This window comes from Notolabrus celidotus, chromosome 22 (assembly GCF_009762535.1).
Source record: "Notolabrus celidotus isolate fNotCel1 chromosome 22, fNotCel1.pri, whole genome shotgun sequence".
Classification (NCBI taxonomy): Eukaryota; Metazoa; Chordata; class Actinopteri; order Labriformes; family Labridae; genus Notolabrus; species Notolabrus celidotus.
The window spans coordinates 7,076,294-7,089,214 of NC_048293.1; the positions used below are offsets into that span (position 1 = coordinate 7,076,294).

The window sequence follows — 12,921 nt, forward strand, 5'->3', positions numbered from 1 at the left end:
TATTTTGGTCATTATGCTTTACACGACATAATGCATGTTTGGGTATATTTCCATGTTGCTGGTAGTTTTTGGTTGCTTGACAGTTTTCTGGTGACTTATTTAATCATAATGGTCAATTTGACCATTACCATTTCACAATATTCAAGTCACATACAAGGATAACAGTTACAACATGTTGCACAGAAAGTATTTGTGTACTTTTAATAAGATTATTGGTCACCCAAACAAAACGAGCAGGTACAAAAACAAACAAAAACAGACAAACACTTAATTAAGAATCACCAGTTGAAGTCAGCATAAAAGGAACAGAGTGGAAAAGAAAAAGTCAGGACACAACACAGTTATAACACCTGCATTTCACATGCTGTCTCTCTTACAAAAGCTCACTGGTATCTTTGTGGATTGCTTCCCCCATCCCTGATCACCTGTTTTCATAAATTAGTTTTCCTTCTTCTAAGCACCTATTTCTTGTAGTTTCAAGTCGCGATGCTACTATTCCTCAAAGATGGGTGAACTGCCTGTCTGTCTGGTTGAGGAGAAAATGAACAGGGAGTTTACTTTAGTTTGAGAAATAGATTGCAAATTTAGTTGGTTGGCTTTTGGTAACTACTGAATCAACGTATCACGTTGAAGCAATGAGGAACCCAGAGAAAGAGCAGTGGACATTCTCGGCAGCAAAGACACCATTGGCCTCATCATCAGGGATCTGGACGTAGACAGTGTCCTGCTCATCGAGCAAGAGGACAGCACTACCAGACATCTGGTCAAGGAAGCCCTTGTTGTACTCATCATAAGTGAACATAACAGGCTGGCCATTCTTGTACAGAGCCACCAGGGCATGAGCTCCATTAACATGGATGCTATAGGAGAAGTAGTAGACTCCAGGAACCTGGCAAGTGAAGATGCCGGTCTCAGGGTCATAGTGACTCTCAGCATTGTACACTATCTGGTCAAACTTGATGGGGCTGCCAGCAGCAGGATAGGGGGTGGCCAGGGATGCAGTGAAAGCAGACATGGGAGACTTGACCATGACCTCAGCCATTTCCATTCCCTTGCCCTTCTCAAACATAACCTCACCAGGAGGACCAGGGGGACCAGGAGGACCAGCTGGGCCAGCCTCACCATCAGCACCAGAATCACCGGGCAGACCAGGGGGACCCTGAGGTCCGGGGACACCCTTAGCAGCCAAACCAGCTGGGCCAGATGGGCCAGGGAGACCTGGGTGTCCCTTAAGACCAGGAGCACCAGCAGGACCTTGAGCTCCAGATGGTCCTCTGGGACCTGAAGCACCATCAGAACCAGAGGAACCAGGCTCTCCAGCACGGCCAGGATGACCCTTGGGTCCAGCAGGGCCTGGAATACCTGGGGAACCTGGGGTACCAGGTGCACCTACATTACCCTTATCACCTGAAGGTCCAGTAGCACCTCTGGGTCCGGGAGGACCGGCTGCACCTGGATAACCCTGCTTGCCTGCGAAACCCTGTGCTCCCTGATCTCCTTTGTTTCCCTTAGGCCCCTGAGATCCAGTAGCACCTGTGTCACCTTTAGGACCAACAGGGCCAGATTCACCCTGGAAACCTCTTGGACCCTGAGGTCCAGCAGCACCAGTGGAGCCAGTTGCACCTGTAGCACCAGTATATCCTGTGGGACCTTGCTCACCCTTTGCACCTGTGGAACCTGTGGCACCAGTAGCTCCCCTCTCTCCCTTCTCTCCATTTGCACCTGGCTTTCCATATCCAGGGACTCCAGGGGCACCGGTGGCTCCAGCTGGTCCCATATGGCCTTTAGGACCAACTGGGCCGGGCATACCTGGGGCACCATTATCACCTGGTTTACCTGGAATACCTACACCTGGGGCACCAGTGTGTCCCTTTGGTCCCATTGGTCCCATGGGACCTGAGGGACCATCTCTCCCTGGGCTACCTGACTTTCCTGGCTCACCTGGCATACCTGATTTACCTGGCTTTCCAACTCCGGCCTCACCTGGTGCTCCAGTTGAGCCCATAGGTCCCTCAGGTCCTGTCTCACCCTGAGGTCCCATTACTCCTATCCCTCTATCACCTTTAGGACCAGGCAGTCCAGGGATACCTGGATGCCCTTTCAGACCAGACTCTCCTCTGGGTCCCATTGCTCCAGGCAGACCTGAAGGTCCAGGCTTGCCGGTGGCAGAGAGGCCAGCAGGTCCAGGGCTTCCATTAGATCCAGGGGCTCCCCTAGGTCCCTGAAGACCAGGGGCTCCGGTGTCTCCCCTCTCACCAGGTGCTCCATTGCTACCAGGTTTTCCAGGTCCACCAGGAGATCCGGGTTTGCCAGCGATGGAGCGGCCAGGAGCTCCAGGAGCTCCAGGAGGTCCCTGGGCTCCAGGTTCACCTTCAGCACTCTCACCTTGAGGACCAGGAGGGCCAGGAGGTCCCTCAGGGCCGGGCTCACCTGCAGGACCAGGCTCACCTGCCACTGACACAACTGTAAAGAGAGAAACCAACATCAGTACCACCAAAAATAAACAAACAAGACACCTCAGAAAACCTCCAAAATTCAAGTTGTCATGGAAACAAAGTGGCAACAAGGAAGTGCTCGACTCTCAAACTGTGTTGCAGATTTCATATACCCTATAAGTAAAGCTAACTGTGTCAAACTGTGTACTTTTATGATTTTGTACCAAATATAAATAACTTATTGTGCTCTGTGCAGACAGGATGAAGTATCTCTGGCACCTCTAGTGAATGTGGGGATTTAAAAAGCTTACTAAGTTGTTGACTAGCAATATGAAAATTCAACAGTCAAATTTAAGAAGACTGACTTCTTTCTCTACTATTCCTACTCTGTTTCATCATAGGGTTGAAAATTATGGATGCATTATAAAACTTATCATTTACTTGACTGTCCCATTTACTGTGCAGACTTCTATACAGTCTATAATTGTTTCTAACGCAATTATATTTTATCCCTGTAGGGGGCGCATGACTTATTCTCAGATATATATTAAGGTCTGACTGCACGGTTTGGATTCACAAGCAAAATCTTTATCCTATTCTTTGATAAGCCTTCCACTTCAATATTAAAGTTTCAAACTTTAAAATGCTTTGAAAAAATATCTGCTGGCTTTTTAAAAACATCAAAATGACTTATCTGTTATATTATTAAGGCCTTTATGTAATGTTAAAAAAATGTATAAAAACAATGTTAATTAGATAATAAATTGCATAGTTTTTGTAGCCTGTCTTACAGGTCAAAGAGTTTTAAGAGTTATCTTGTAACTTGTTGAAAATAACTAAATAAGGAGTCTTTTTTATTTGCTGCCTTAATGTGGTCACATGTGTTTGAGTGTAAAGGGCTCACTCCTTGGCAAACAGCAGCCGAGTTTGGATAAAGCCAAACAGATGTTTCTACTTTTGAGTGAAACAGGCACACCCAAAACAAACCACACTGCTGGGTGACTGGAACTGTAATTGTCAGTTTTAAACTAAAAATAATTCACTAACAGCTACTTTCTCAAATAAGAATAGCAGCATGTTGATTTACACAGCAACATTTCATATTGTGTATTGCATTTTAGCTCACAGTGTAGACTGCACTTAAGAATAGTAAAATAAGCTTTTGCAAGAATCTAAATGTGCTCAAAATATGGAACTTTGATAGACATAGCACAGCAACATTTACAGCTGAAATGACCAAAAATCAGACACACATGTCAAATCTGAAAATGAATTGCTTTGAAAACAACTGTGAACTCCCAATGATCCTTTTCTTCCTAATGTTGGTTTTTGAGAATTATAATCAAAACTGCTAAAAGCAACTATAAAACAGACTTTTGCTATAGGATTGCTGAAATGGTGATAAACATGTTGGGCCAGATAGTCAGAGAGTCTATTAAAGAGAGTTCATTAAATAATAAAAGAAGAGATGTGTTTTCCCTAGCTGAATAAAATAAAAAATAAGAACCTCTGCCTAAAGTGCAAAGATATGTACAAACCACTGAGGTTAGGTGTGTTTATCAAGTGGGAGAAAGAGAAATGCAAAGCTGAGTAATTTTGTCTTATTTAAATCATACATCTAAAAGACTGAATTTGATTGGAGAACCATGCACACTGCTGCAGCCAATCAGAGCACGAGGCAGTTGTAGCGCAAGGTGGAGTCGTTTCAAAGTAAGGTGCAGCTGGTGTGGCCAGCATCTGTCTGACTGCTCACGCCTCTCCTTTTTAGCACACTAAATGTGCTTGATATTTTGGTGGAGAATAAAATGCAAGTGAAGTCTGTCTCAAAATAGAGAATAAAATGTGCCCTTAGAAGCAACTTTTATACGGACAAAACAGGCGAAATGCTAACTTCATCTATGGTCAAATAGAGATGGAGAGTTCTCTTACCGTGGCTCTTCACAGAGTAGGGCTGGTACTGAGGGGCCTTCACCATCTTCTTCACAACATAGCCCTTCCCGTGGGCTGCTGCCGATGCCACCATGAAGAGGAGCATGCACGCTACTCTTACGTCCATCTTGTTGAGTGAAACCTGCAGGAGGAAAGGAGGAGATGGTCAGCACAACCACTGCAAAGGTACAACGTTTCATCAAGCTTTCTCTTCAGTTTTGAGCTTTTTAACAGAGCCTGAAAACTTCTAAATGCACAGACTGAACATTTTGAAAAAACTTCAATGCACAACAAATAAGATAGAACAGTGAGGGTAACAGAATGTAGATTTAAAATTGTAAGTCTGTCAAAGTATCCTGGATCACTATAGACCCAGAAAGCTTAAAGTAGCTACTCCAAAATCTGCCTCCCTTTCCCAGCCTGCCAAAGTAACAACACAAGGCCTAGAAACTGCCTACACTCCTCCAGAGATAGAGTTGTTTAAAGTAGAAGAAAATCACACGTACCAGCATCCAAAAGGGGAAAAAAAATCAATCTCCTCAGCACCACTGAGCTGCTGGTGCTACTGTATATCCTTAGGGTAGGAGCACAACTGAGGATATGCTGCTCTCCAGTACAATGATGAGGGTATTTATACTATATCTACCCCTCGCATCATTAAGAAAAAAAAAGAAAAGCCCCCACCATGCAAGTACCTCCCTCCTCAGAGCTAGGCTGTAATTAGCAGAAAGATCTGCCCAAAGCGGGTATGTCACATCAGGGTGCCTCTGTGTCTTGAATATCCAGACACATGATTATCACTTATTTCAGTCTTCTGAACTAGAAAATAATCATGTTTGAAGCAACAAAATAAAGCCAAACAAAGAACACAAACAAGCTTTGTGGGAGGAATTGACTTAATCCAATAATACCTTTACTCTTTCAGGCTTTTAACACCTAAATTTACACTTTGTCAGCAGATTTCAACATTTTTATATTCAGAGCATATATATTCACGTTTTTTAATAGCTGTATTCATTCATCATATAATGACTGTTTAAAATATGACAACATCTGAAAATAGCCCAAACAAATCTCTGAAAAACAACTTGAAGTGGCACCCGTGTTTCTGCACAAAGCTTGCATTGAGGATGCACAGTAGCAGACTCATCCTCAAATTTACATCTAGTCCAGCCGGCTGGAGTAGACTCGCCTTTACCTTTCCTGACTGTCTGGGCCCCCTGCACGCCTGCCATGATAAGGTAAACAAGGGAAGTGGTGGGGAAAGGTTGTCCAGAGTGCCATGGATGGAAATACTGCAGATTTGAGTCGCCTTAGATTGGAAGCAAATAAATGTCTATTTCTGATGTAGTGCCATTATTTAAGGGATTCACATATTTAGTTTTGTACATTTCCTGAGTATTATTTGGTCAGCTTGCAGTTGTGGCTAACGGAGGACAAAGCAGGCTTTATTTCAGCTTTTATTTCAGGATGGACCCTTTTTCTTATGTTGTGTATTTCTGCAAGTGTTACTGCCTTTAAACAGCTAATAAAACTATAAAAGGAGCCCCTGGAAAAGACATTTGGGCTTGTTTCTGTGCAGCTTTGTGAATGCACCCAGTGTGCATAAGCTTTCATAAACAGTACTAACGTTTGGACACCAGAGGGCAGGTTTTTACTATTGCACAGCCGTCTCCGTGGAGCAGTGCTTGCTGCAGAGAAGGCGCCATGTCCCTGTGGTCACTTGATATTTTTGGTCCCCTCTGTGCATATACATCATCAGAGGTTTCAGGTCTATTCCTACAATTACAGCTAGCTGCTGTCATGATGTTGTATTTCCTCAATCAGCACTATCCTCCAGTATTATCCTCCCTCGCCCTCCACCTTGCCCTGCTTACTTTGAGATCCTCCAACTGTAATTTCTCAATTTCAGCCCTGCCACATCGGAAATGCATACACCCAAATAATCATATGTTCTCAAACACACAAGTGGCCATAAACGATGTGTAGGGTACTGTGTATCCTATCCCCAAATCTTCCTGAACATGGGACCATTTATGGTACATCCTGTGTTCCCATCATGTATATACATACTGCTGACAACATGAGTATATTTGCAGAAAATATGATGAAGCGTTGCTGGGTTGAGGTCTTCACCAAGATTCTATATGAGGCGTCTTTACAACACGTGACTCTGACAGGCGTCTTTCACCACTGGTATAATTAAAGATCCTAAAACATGGAACTCGTTCGAACCCTTATTTCTGTAAATTAGACCAAATTATCTGCAATTTTCCAAAGTGCTACCTTCCCCGGCTTAAAGCACTTAATCATGTTTGGCAAGCATTGTTTAAGTTTGTTCTTCAAATCTAATTTGTGATCTTCCTTTCCAAATGTTTGAAATTCTCCCCCTAACCAAGACTGACGGCTGACGGCAGAGGTGCAGACTGACTACCTGAGGCTGTGCGGTCGTAAAGGTCATGTGCAACCTGATCAAGCGGGAGATAAGTTTTGCGTCGTAAATGCAAGTCATACTTTTCACTCTGTTGGCACGTTTAGTCTTGCTTTATCAGCTGAGTGAAATCACATTTACCTAGCAAGTACTCAGCAGCTGTCTTCAATTTGTTACTCTTTGTGCTCCACGTGTCACCAGTTTAGATATCTTTTAATTGGACAATATTATGTAAAACCTTATACGCTCATGTCCTGAGAAGAAGGCCAGCTTTGCCAGACTCAGTCAAATTTAGATGAAATGACAGAGCAAGAGAGGGTGGAGTTAGAATTTTATATGTTTATAGGTTCCAATGATTTCAGTTTATTCATTTTTTTTTACAGCTAAACCACTGCAACAGAACAATGAATCATCTCTCTGTGCATGAAAAAAGGGACCACAACCTGCATCTGCATGAGAGCTGGTGAAGAGGCAGAAACATTCATGCTGGGCCTTGGAACCAGAGTGTACTTTGGCTTGAGGAAGACTTGAATTAACAGTGTAATTTAGATGTTGTTTATACCCTTGCAGCACATTTTTTGTATTCTCTTAACACGCCTCTGCGCTCGTTTGAGAAGGACTCTGCGTCCTTGTGTTCACAGTGGTGGAATGGAGGACTGTGAAAGTGCACATCAGGGCGCGCTCTCATCTCTCTGCTCAGCTCATTACAGCGCTGCAGCAGCTTGATGTGGTCGACAGGCTTCATTGTAATAACCATTAGGAATTAGGTTAACAGCCTTCAATCTGACGTCGCTTTACTCTCTTACTATTAAGAAAACCTCACTGTAAAATACGCACATGCTTGCTTTTTCATGTCACTTCATATACTTGATATATGACAGAATTGCTTTACTGAATTTAGAAAAAAAAGTGTAATTATAAACATGACACACCCAAAGTGTCTGAGAGCACGGTGAAGCTGATATGTATTTCTACCCCACAACATGTTAAAGTACAATATCAATGGCTTCATGTACACAGGGTCTAAAATCTTTATTTAATTTGCAGACTCAGAGATAAATCAAGTAACATATGATTGTAGGAAGAGCCTCCGAGGAGTGTATAAACTGTGAAAACTAAGCCCCACCTCAAACAATAAAGTAGCCTTTACACATTAACAAATCAGTGATTATAATCCAGAATTAAATCTGTGAGGGCTACAAGGATTAATCCACTCGACAAATCGTCCAAAAGAGTTTGAAAATGTAATCGCCAACCATTTTGAAAATTGTGTACTTATTTGGGTCATTTCCTTTCTATGTATAATATAATTGGAAGAATATTGAATCAATCAATCTTTATTATATAGTGCCAAATCACAGCAAATGTAATCCCAAGTCGCTTTGAAAACAGAGCAGGTCTAGACTCTATGTTGTATTGTTAGCAAAAACCCAACATCAAGACAGGATAAGATCCAGTCCCATTTTACAAGCAGGACTCGGTCTGATCTAATCTTAATCCTCCATGAGCAGAACACTTTTGCAGCATTTAGCAAGTTACAGAAGCCAGGAAAAACTTCCTTTTAGCAGGCAGAAACCTCAAGCAGGACCAGACTCATGTTAGACCCACATCTGCTGAGACTGTGTTGAGGAGATAGAGGGATCTTGTGTTTCTGGACTATTGGTTGGACAAAAGAAGCAACTGCAGACGCAACTTTGGGCTGTCAGAAATTGCAATTTGTTACATTTTGTAGACTTCAAGATTCATCAAACCAAAGTGAAAATAATCTGAAGTTACAGATCTAAAATCTCTATATATGTGTTTATATATTTCCAGAATGAGTCAAGTATTAAATGTGGCCCTTTCACTTTAATCAATCAATCTTTGCATCGGGCCAATTCATACCATATGTTATTGAAGAGGCTTCACAAAAAGTGCAGGTCTAGACTGTATGCTGTGTTATTATTTCCAAAGACACAACATCAAGGTAAGATCTGATTCAGTTTTCCCTTAATGTTGAGATAATGGAAAGGAAACACTTTCTTACAGCAAGCGGAAACCTCGAGCAGAACCAGACACATGCTTTTACACTGGTTCTATTCCAACCTACGGCCCTTTGCCACATGTCATTCCCCCTCTCTCCCAGTTTTCTGCTCTATCCACTGTTCTATACTCTCTGAATAGAGGCATGAAAGCCCCAAATAATCTTGAAAGGTAATAAAGAAAGAACCTGACTCATGTTGAACAGCTGTCTGCTGTTGTGTTGGGCTTGTAAAGTGGAAATAATCCCATACTTGCTCCAGAGTAATGTTCTCAAATTTGGTACCTATATAAAGGGAGATATGAGAGAACATTTCCTTCATGTTACATAATTTTTTGGGGAAACAAATAGATAAAAACAAGTATGGGAAGTGGTGACAGCGCAGGATTTCTTTGTCTGACCCCTGTGGAGAGGACACATGCTGGCTCTCTGAGGTCCAGCTTGTTTTTAAGGCCTTCAACCGTATCCAAGAACAGCTTGTAGATTTAACAGAAATACCCAGAAAGCACTGCTGGACAGCGTTACTGGCAATGGTACTGATGTTTTCCTTGTACTCTACGATGATAACAGTGCTCGGAAGAAAGGTTTTCGCATTTTGTCTGTTTTTGGTCGCTCGGCAGGCCAGGAGTTGATGTTTCTGGTTTCTCCGCCACGCCAACCGAGGCTCAACCCACACCCAAGAGGAGAACATAATTGTCGGTTGATGTAAGAGGACCCGAGCAAGCACGTGAGTTAAGCTACGGCTAAAGATACACCATCACGGCTGGGATACAAATTTAATGTTTCAATAAACTCCACGGACCACTAAGAGCTACTTTAAACTTTATGAATGGCAGACTTGACGGGGGCCCGTGTGAGTGATTGGTGGGGAAATTACAGGGTCCTGAAAACAAACATGGACCCAAAAGGAGCCGGAAGTGTAAAAGTAACTGAAAAATGGTAATGGTAGTTTTAGGGTTGGGGCTGATTTCTGGGAGGTCACCGGTTTGAAACCCCAGAACTGCAGGAAGACGGTGGGGGAAGGATGAGAAAGTAACAATTGGATGTTTCTCCACTTCTCTGAGGTGTGAACGCATGTAGCAGTATGAATGTGTTACAAGCTTTCCTGAGATCAACAAACAGCCAGACACCAAAACAAAGGGAGTTTAATGTGTAAATGAAAGAAGCTTGACTTACAAAGTTGGGAATAGTTTAACACTTTAAAGCTGCTTGTTGTGATGTTATCACCAGTCTGCTGTCACACATGCTTGTGAAAGCGAGAGCTTGCTTATTGCGAGTCAAGCGCTTCAACCATGTGCTGCTTTATCTCGACTGTAAGATTAGAATGTTTCCATAGTTCAATTTGCTTAGGTTTATTTCTGGAGAGGTCTGAGTCAGCAGCCTTTTAAAGGAAATCAGAGTTTTAGAGTTGCAGCAGCCAGAAACTAATTTAACTCAAAACTCGACCAGACAGTTTATGAGGTGCTGAAAACCACACTTGTGCACACAATGCACTGCAAAGGTAAAAAGGTCAGGGCGACATCTATACATATACATGTTTCTTCATTCTTGACTTGTACTTCTGCTTGGTTACAAACTTCTTGATTATTCAATTATAACTTTCCACTGTTCTCCAGATTGCCCCATCTTGTTTTAAACCTCCTCAGAGCGAAGAAATTCCCTCAAACTGAGGACAGACTGCTTGATGTCAGCTCTATCTGCTTAATTTGGGATCATTTAAAGATATCAAAGTCAAATAAAACCACCTTAATGGGATTTTCGGTGTTAAGTGTAGGTGGCGGAGTCCTGTATTTAGGGATAATGACTAATCCGGTACATCAAGCCTGTGAAAATTTTGGGTTTCACTGTCTGTATCAGGCAGCGTCAGCCATTTCACAACAAGAGCCCAAAAAAGAAAAAACCCTGTCAGAGTGTGTGAAGAAGTCTTAGTGAAAGACAAGGGGATGAAAACGCCCAGCTCTCCTAATGCAGAGTAAACTGAAGAGAGCAGAGGCAGATTTATATTTGACTTGTCAGTTCTTAATTATGTTTGACTCAAGCACATGCAGTTGGAGTGTGTGTGGAGGTTATGGTGCTTGCCTAAATGTAGAATGACAACCAAGTAACAATGTTTAAACAACACTATGTTACCTCACTTTCTGGAGCAGATAGTTAGTGCTGCACCATAATGACCTGCCGCGCAACAAGACAAGCATGTTTCTGTACACTAAACTTGGCCTCAGGCACGTCCGTCTTAAAATAAATGGAAGAGCTAAACTGTAATATGCATATTTTTGCTGCTGGTGTATGTACATAGAGCTGCGACCACAGGAAGCTTAAATGTAAAGTGTGTCTGTAACAATGCCGGGGTCCAGTCTCAATCCGCTGTGGTTTGGAGGTTTGTTTTGCCGCCTGATGGACGTTGTGTAGGCGGATACCCAGACTGGAGTCCGAAACACTGACCCTTACAGAGTCTGTATTGGAATCATTCAACCCTACAAAGTATACACAAACATTATCATCCTGTCTACTCCCCACTAACAACATGGATACAGGGATAATAAACACAACATGAAGAGTTCTTTTTGACCTGCTCATATGTGAAAATACTTCTTGTTTATTTCTATCACAAAGAAAAAAATTGCTAATTTAAAATAGTACACTTACATTAATGCAGGACTTTTACTTTTTAATATTTTATCCACCACTAGCTGCTTCTTATAAAGAATCGTCAATTAACAATTCAGCATATGAATGTAAGAAAGTAGTAATATGTCAATAAAGACTTTGATATGGTGTATCTGCTGCCCCCATGTGGCCATAAAAGACTATCGGCAATTACAGGCCAAAGTTGGTAGAAACCTTTTGAGCTTGTTTCCCGCCTCTGAGATCATTGGAAAACAACATTTTCTCAAAATTTCGAGACCTAGGGCGCCAGTTTGACTCAAGCAGTTGAATTATGCTCCCATAGAAGTGACAGTCCTCAAAGTGGGTGGCCTTGGTTTGACTCCAACCCATGGCCCTTTGCCAAAAGTAATTTCCCACTCTTTCTTCACAGTTTCCTATTTTATCTACCAATTGTCTTGTCTCTCAAGAAAGACATTAAAGCTCAATGAGAAACTTGGAAAAACTAAAAAAGTTTTCGAGGCGAAGCGCTAGCTGTCTTCTTCTGCCCCTCCTTTGCATGCAAGCTGTATTGTTCCCTGGTGTATCACTGTTGCATGTTGATCAGAAGTACAACCAGACCAGAATGTACAAATGAAGCAGAGATAGCCATTGTGTTGTTATCCGTTAGCTTGTGCATCATTTTAGAGTCTTGAGTTTGACCTTTTCGACATCACCAAGTTGATGTTGTGTAACTTTGATTTACCATATTTGGCATTGCACTGTTTTGGTTGACTGGTTGCCATGTTAGTGACTTGTTAAAGATGGCCATATCCTAAAGCAAAGCCTTCTTTGTTATAATTTGACCCTTGATTGCTTTATTTTTTCCCTCTGCTGGCTATTTTGAAGAATGCAGGTTTAAGGCACTGGAGTTTTGGTTTTCTTTGAAGAACTAGCATGAATTTGAATGTAGCATTTCCTTGGGACTTCTTCTAACCCCTCCCACTCCCCTCAGAGCTCGTCCAAAACGACGCCCCTGCTCACATGCACGAGCGCCGCTGATTCGCAACCATATGATCGTGACTGATTCCAAACCGGTCCTCAGCACATCGTTTGTGTTTTGCACTACGTCATCTCATGTCTCACTCAGCGGTAAGAAAACACCAAAACATCATAGTGAAAATTAAAAACACAAACAAACATGAAATGTACGCGCAGGAGGCGGGCAGAACGGCAGGACGGGATCTGATTGGTTTCATAATTTGGCCTCTGATGGCAGGGATTGGTTGATGTTTTCCCAGGTTTACTCCGGCTGTAGGTAGCAGCTTTATTTTTTTGCTTTTTTTAAAGAACACATTATATATTGATTGTCATCAGGACATAAAGATGATTTTAACCAGTATAACAAAAAGTGTATCTAAATCTGACTACCACCCCAGCTTTAAGGCCACACCCACTTCTTATTTTCTATGAAACCTCAATCAAAAATGTGTCATCCAGGTGTGTTTGCATGCATGAACCCA

At 42.3% G+C, this 12,921-nt stretch overlaps 1 protein-coding gene and 1 long non-coding RNA gene across 4 annotated transcripts in view; one reads left to right on the forward strand and one right to left on the reverse strand.

Annotated features, from left to right (window-relative positions):
• Positions 1–4,949, reverse strand: col10a1a (collagen, type X, alpha 1a). Its single transcript, XM_034675669.1, has 3 exons — positions 4,871–4,949; positions 4,365–4,506; positions 1–2,463 (listed from the first exon to the last, which is right to left on the reverse strand). The coding sequence occupies exons 1-3, from the start codon at positions 4,874–4,876 to the stop codon at positions 623–625; spliced, it is 1,989 nt and encodes a 662-aa protein (XP_034531560.1). The 5' UTR covers positions 4,877–4,949; the 3' UTR covers positions 1–622.
• LOC117806679 overlaps positions 4,169–12,921 on the forward strand; it is a 54,985-nt gene continuing 46,232 nt past the window's right edge. Inside the window, exon 1 of one of the 3 annotated variants that reach the window (XR_004629722.1) lies at positions 4,169–4,550. This is a non-coding gene — a long non-coding RNA (uncharacterized LOC117806679). Of the gene's footprint in view, positions 4,551–9,527; positions 9,543–12,921 lie in introns of those variants that run through there. The other 2 variants (XR_004629721.1, XR_004629723.1) reach the window with 2 other exon arrangements.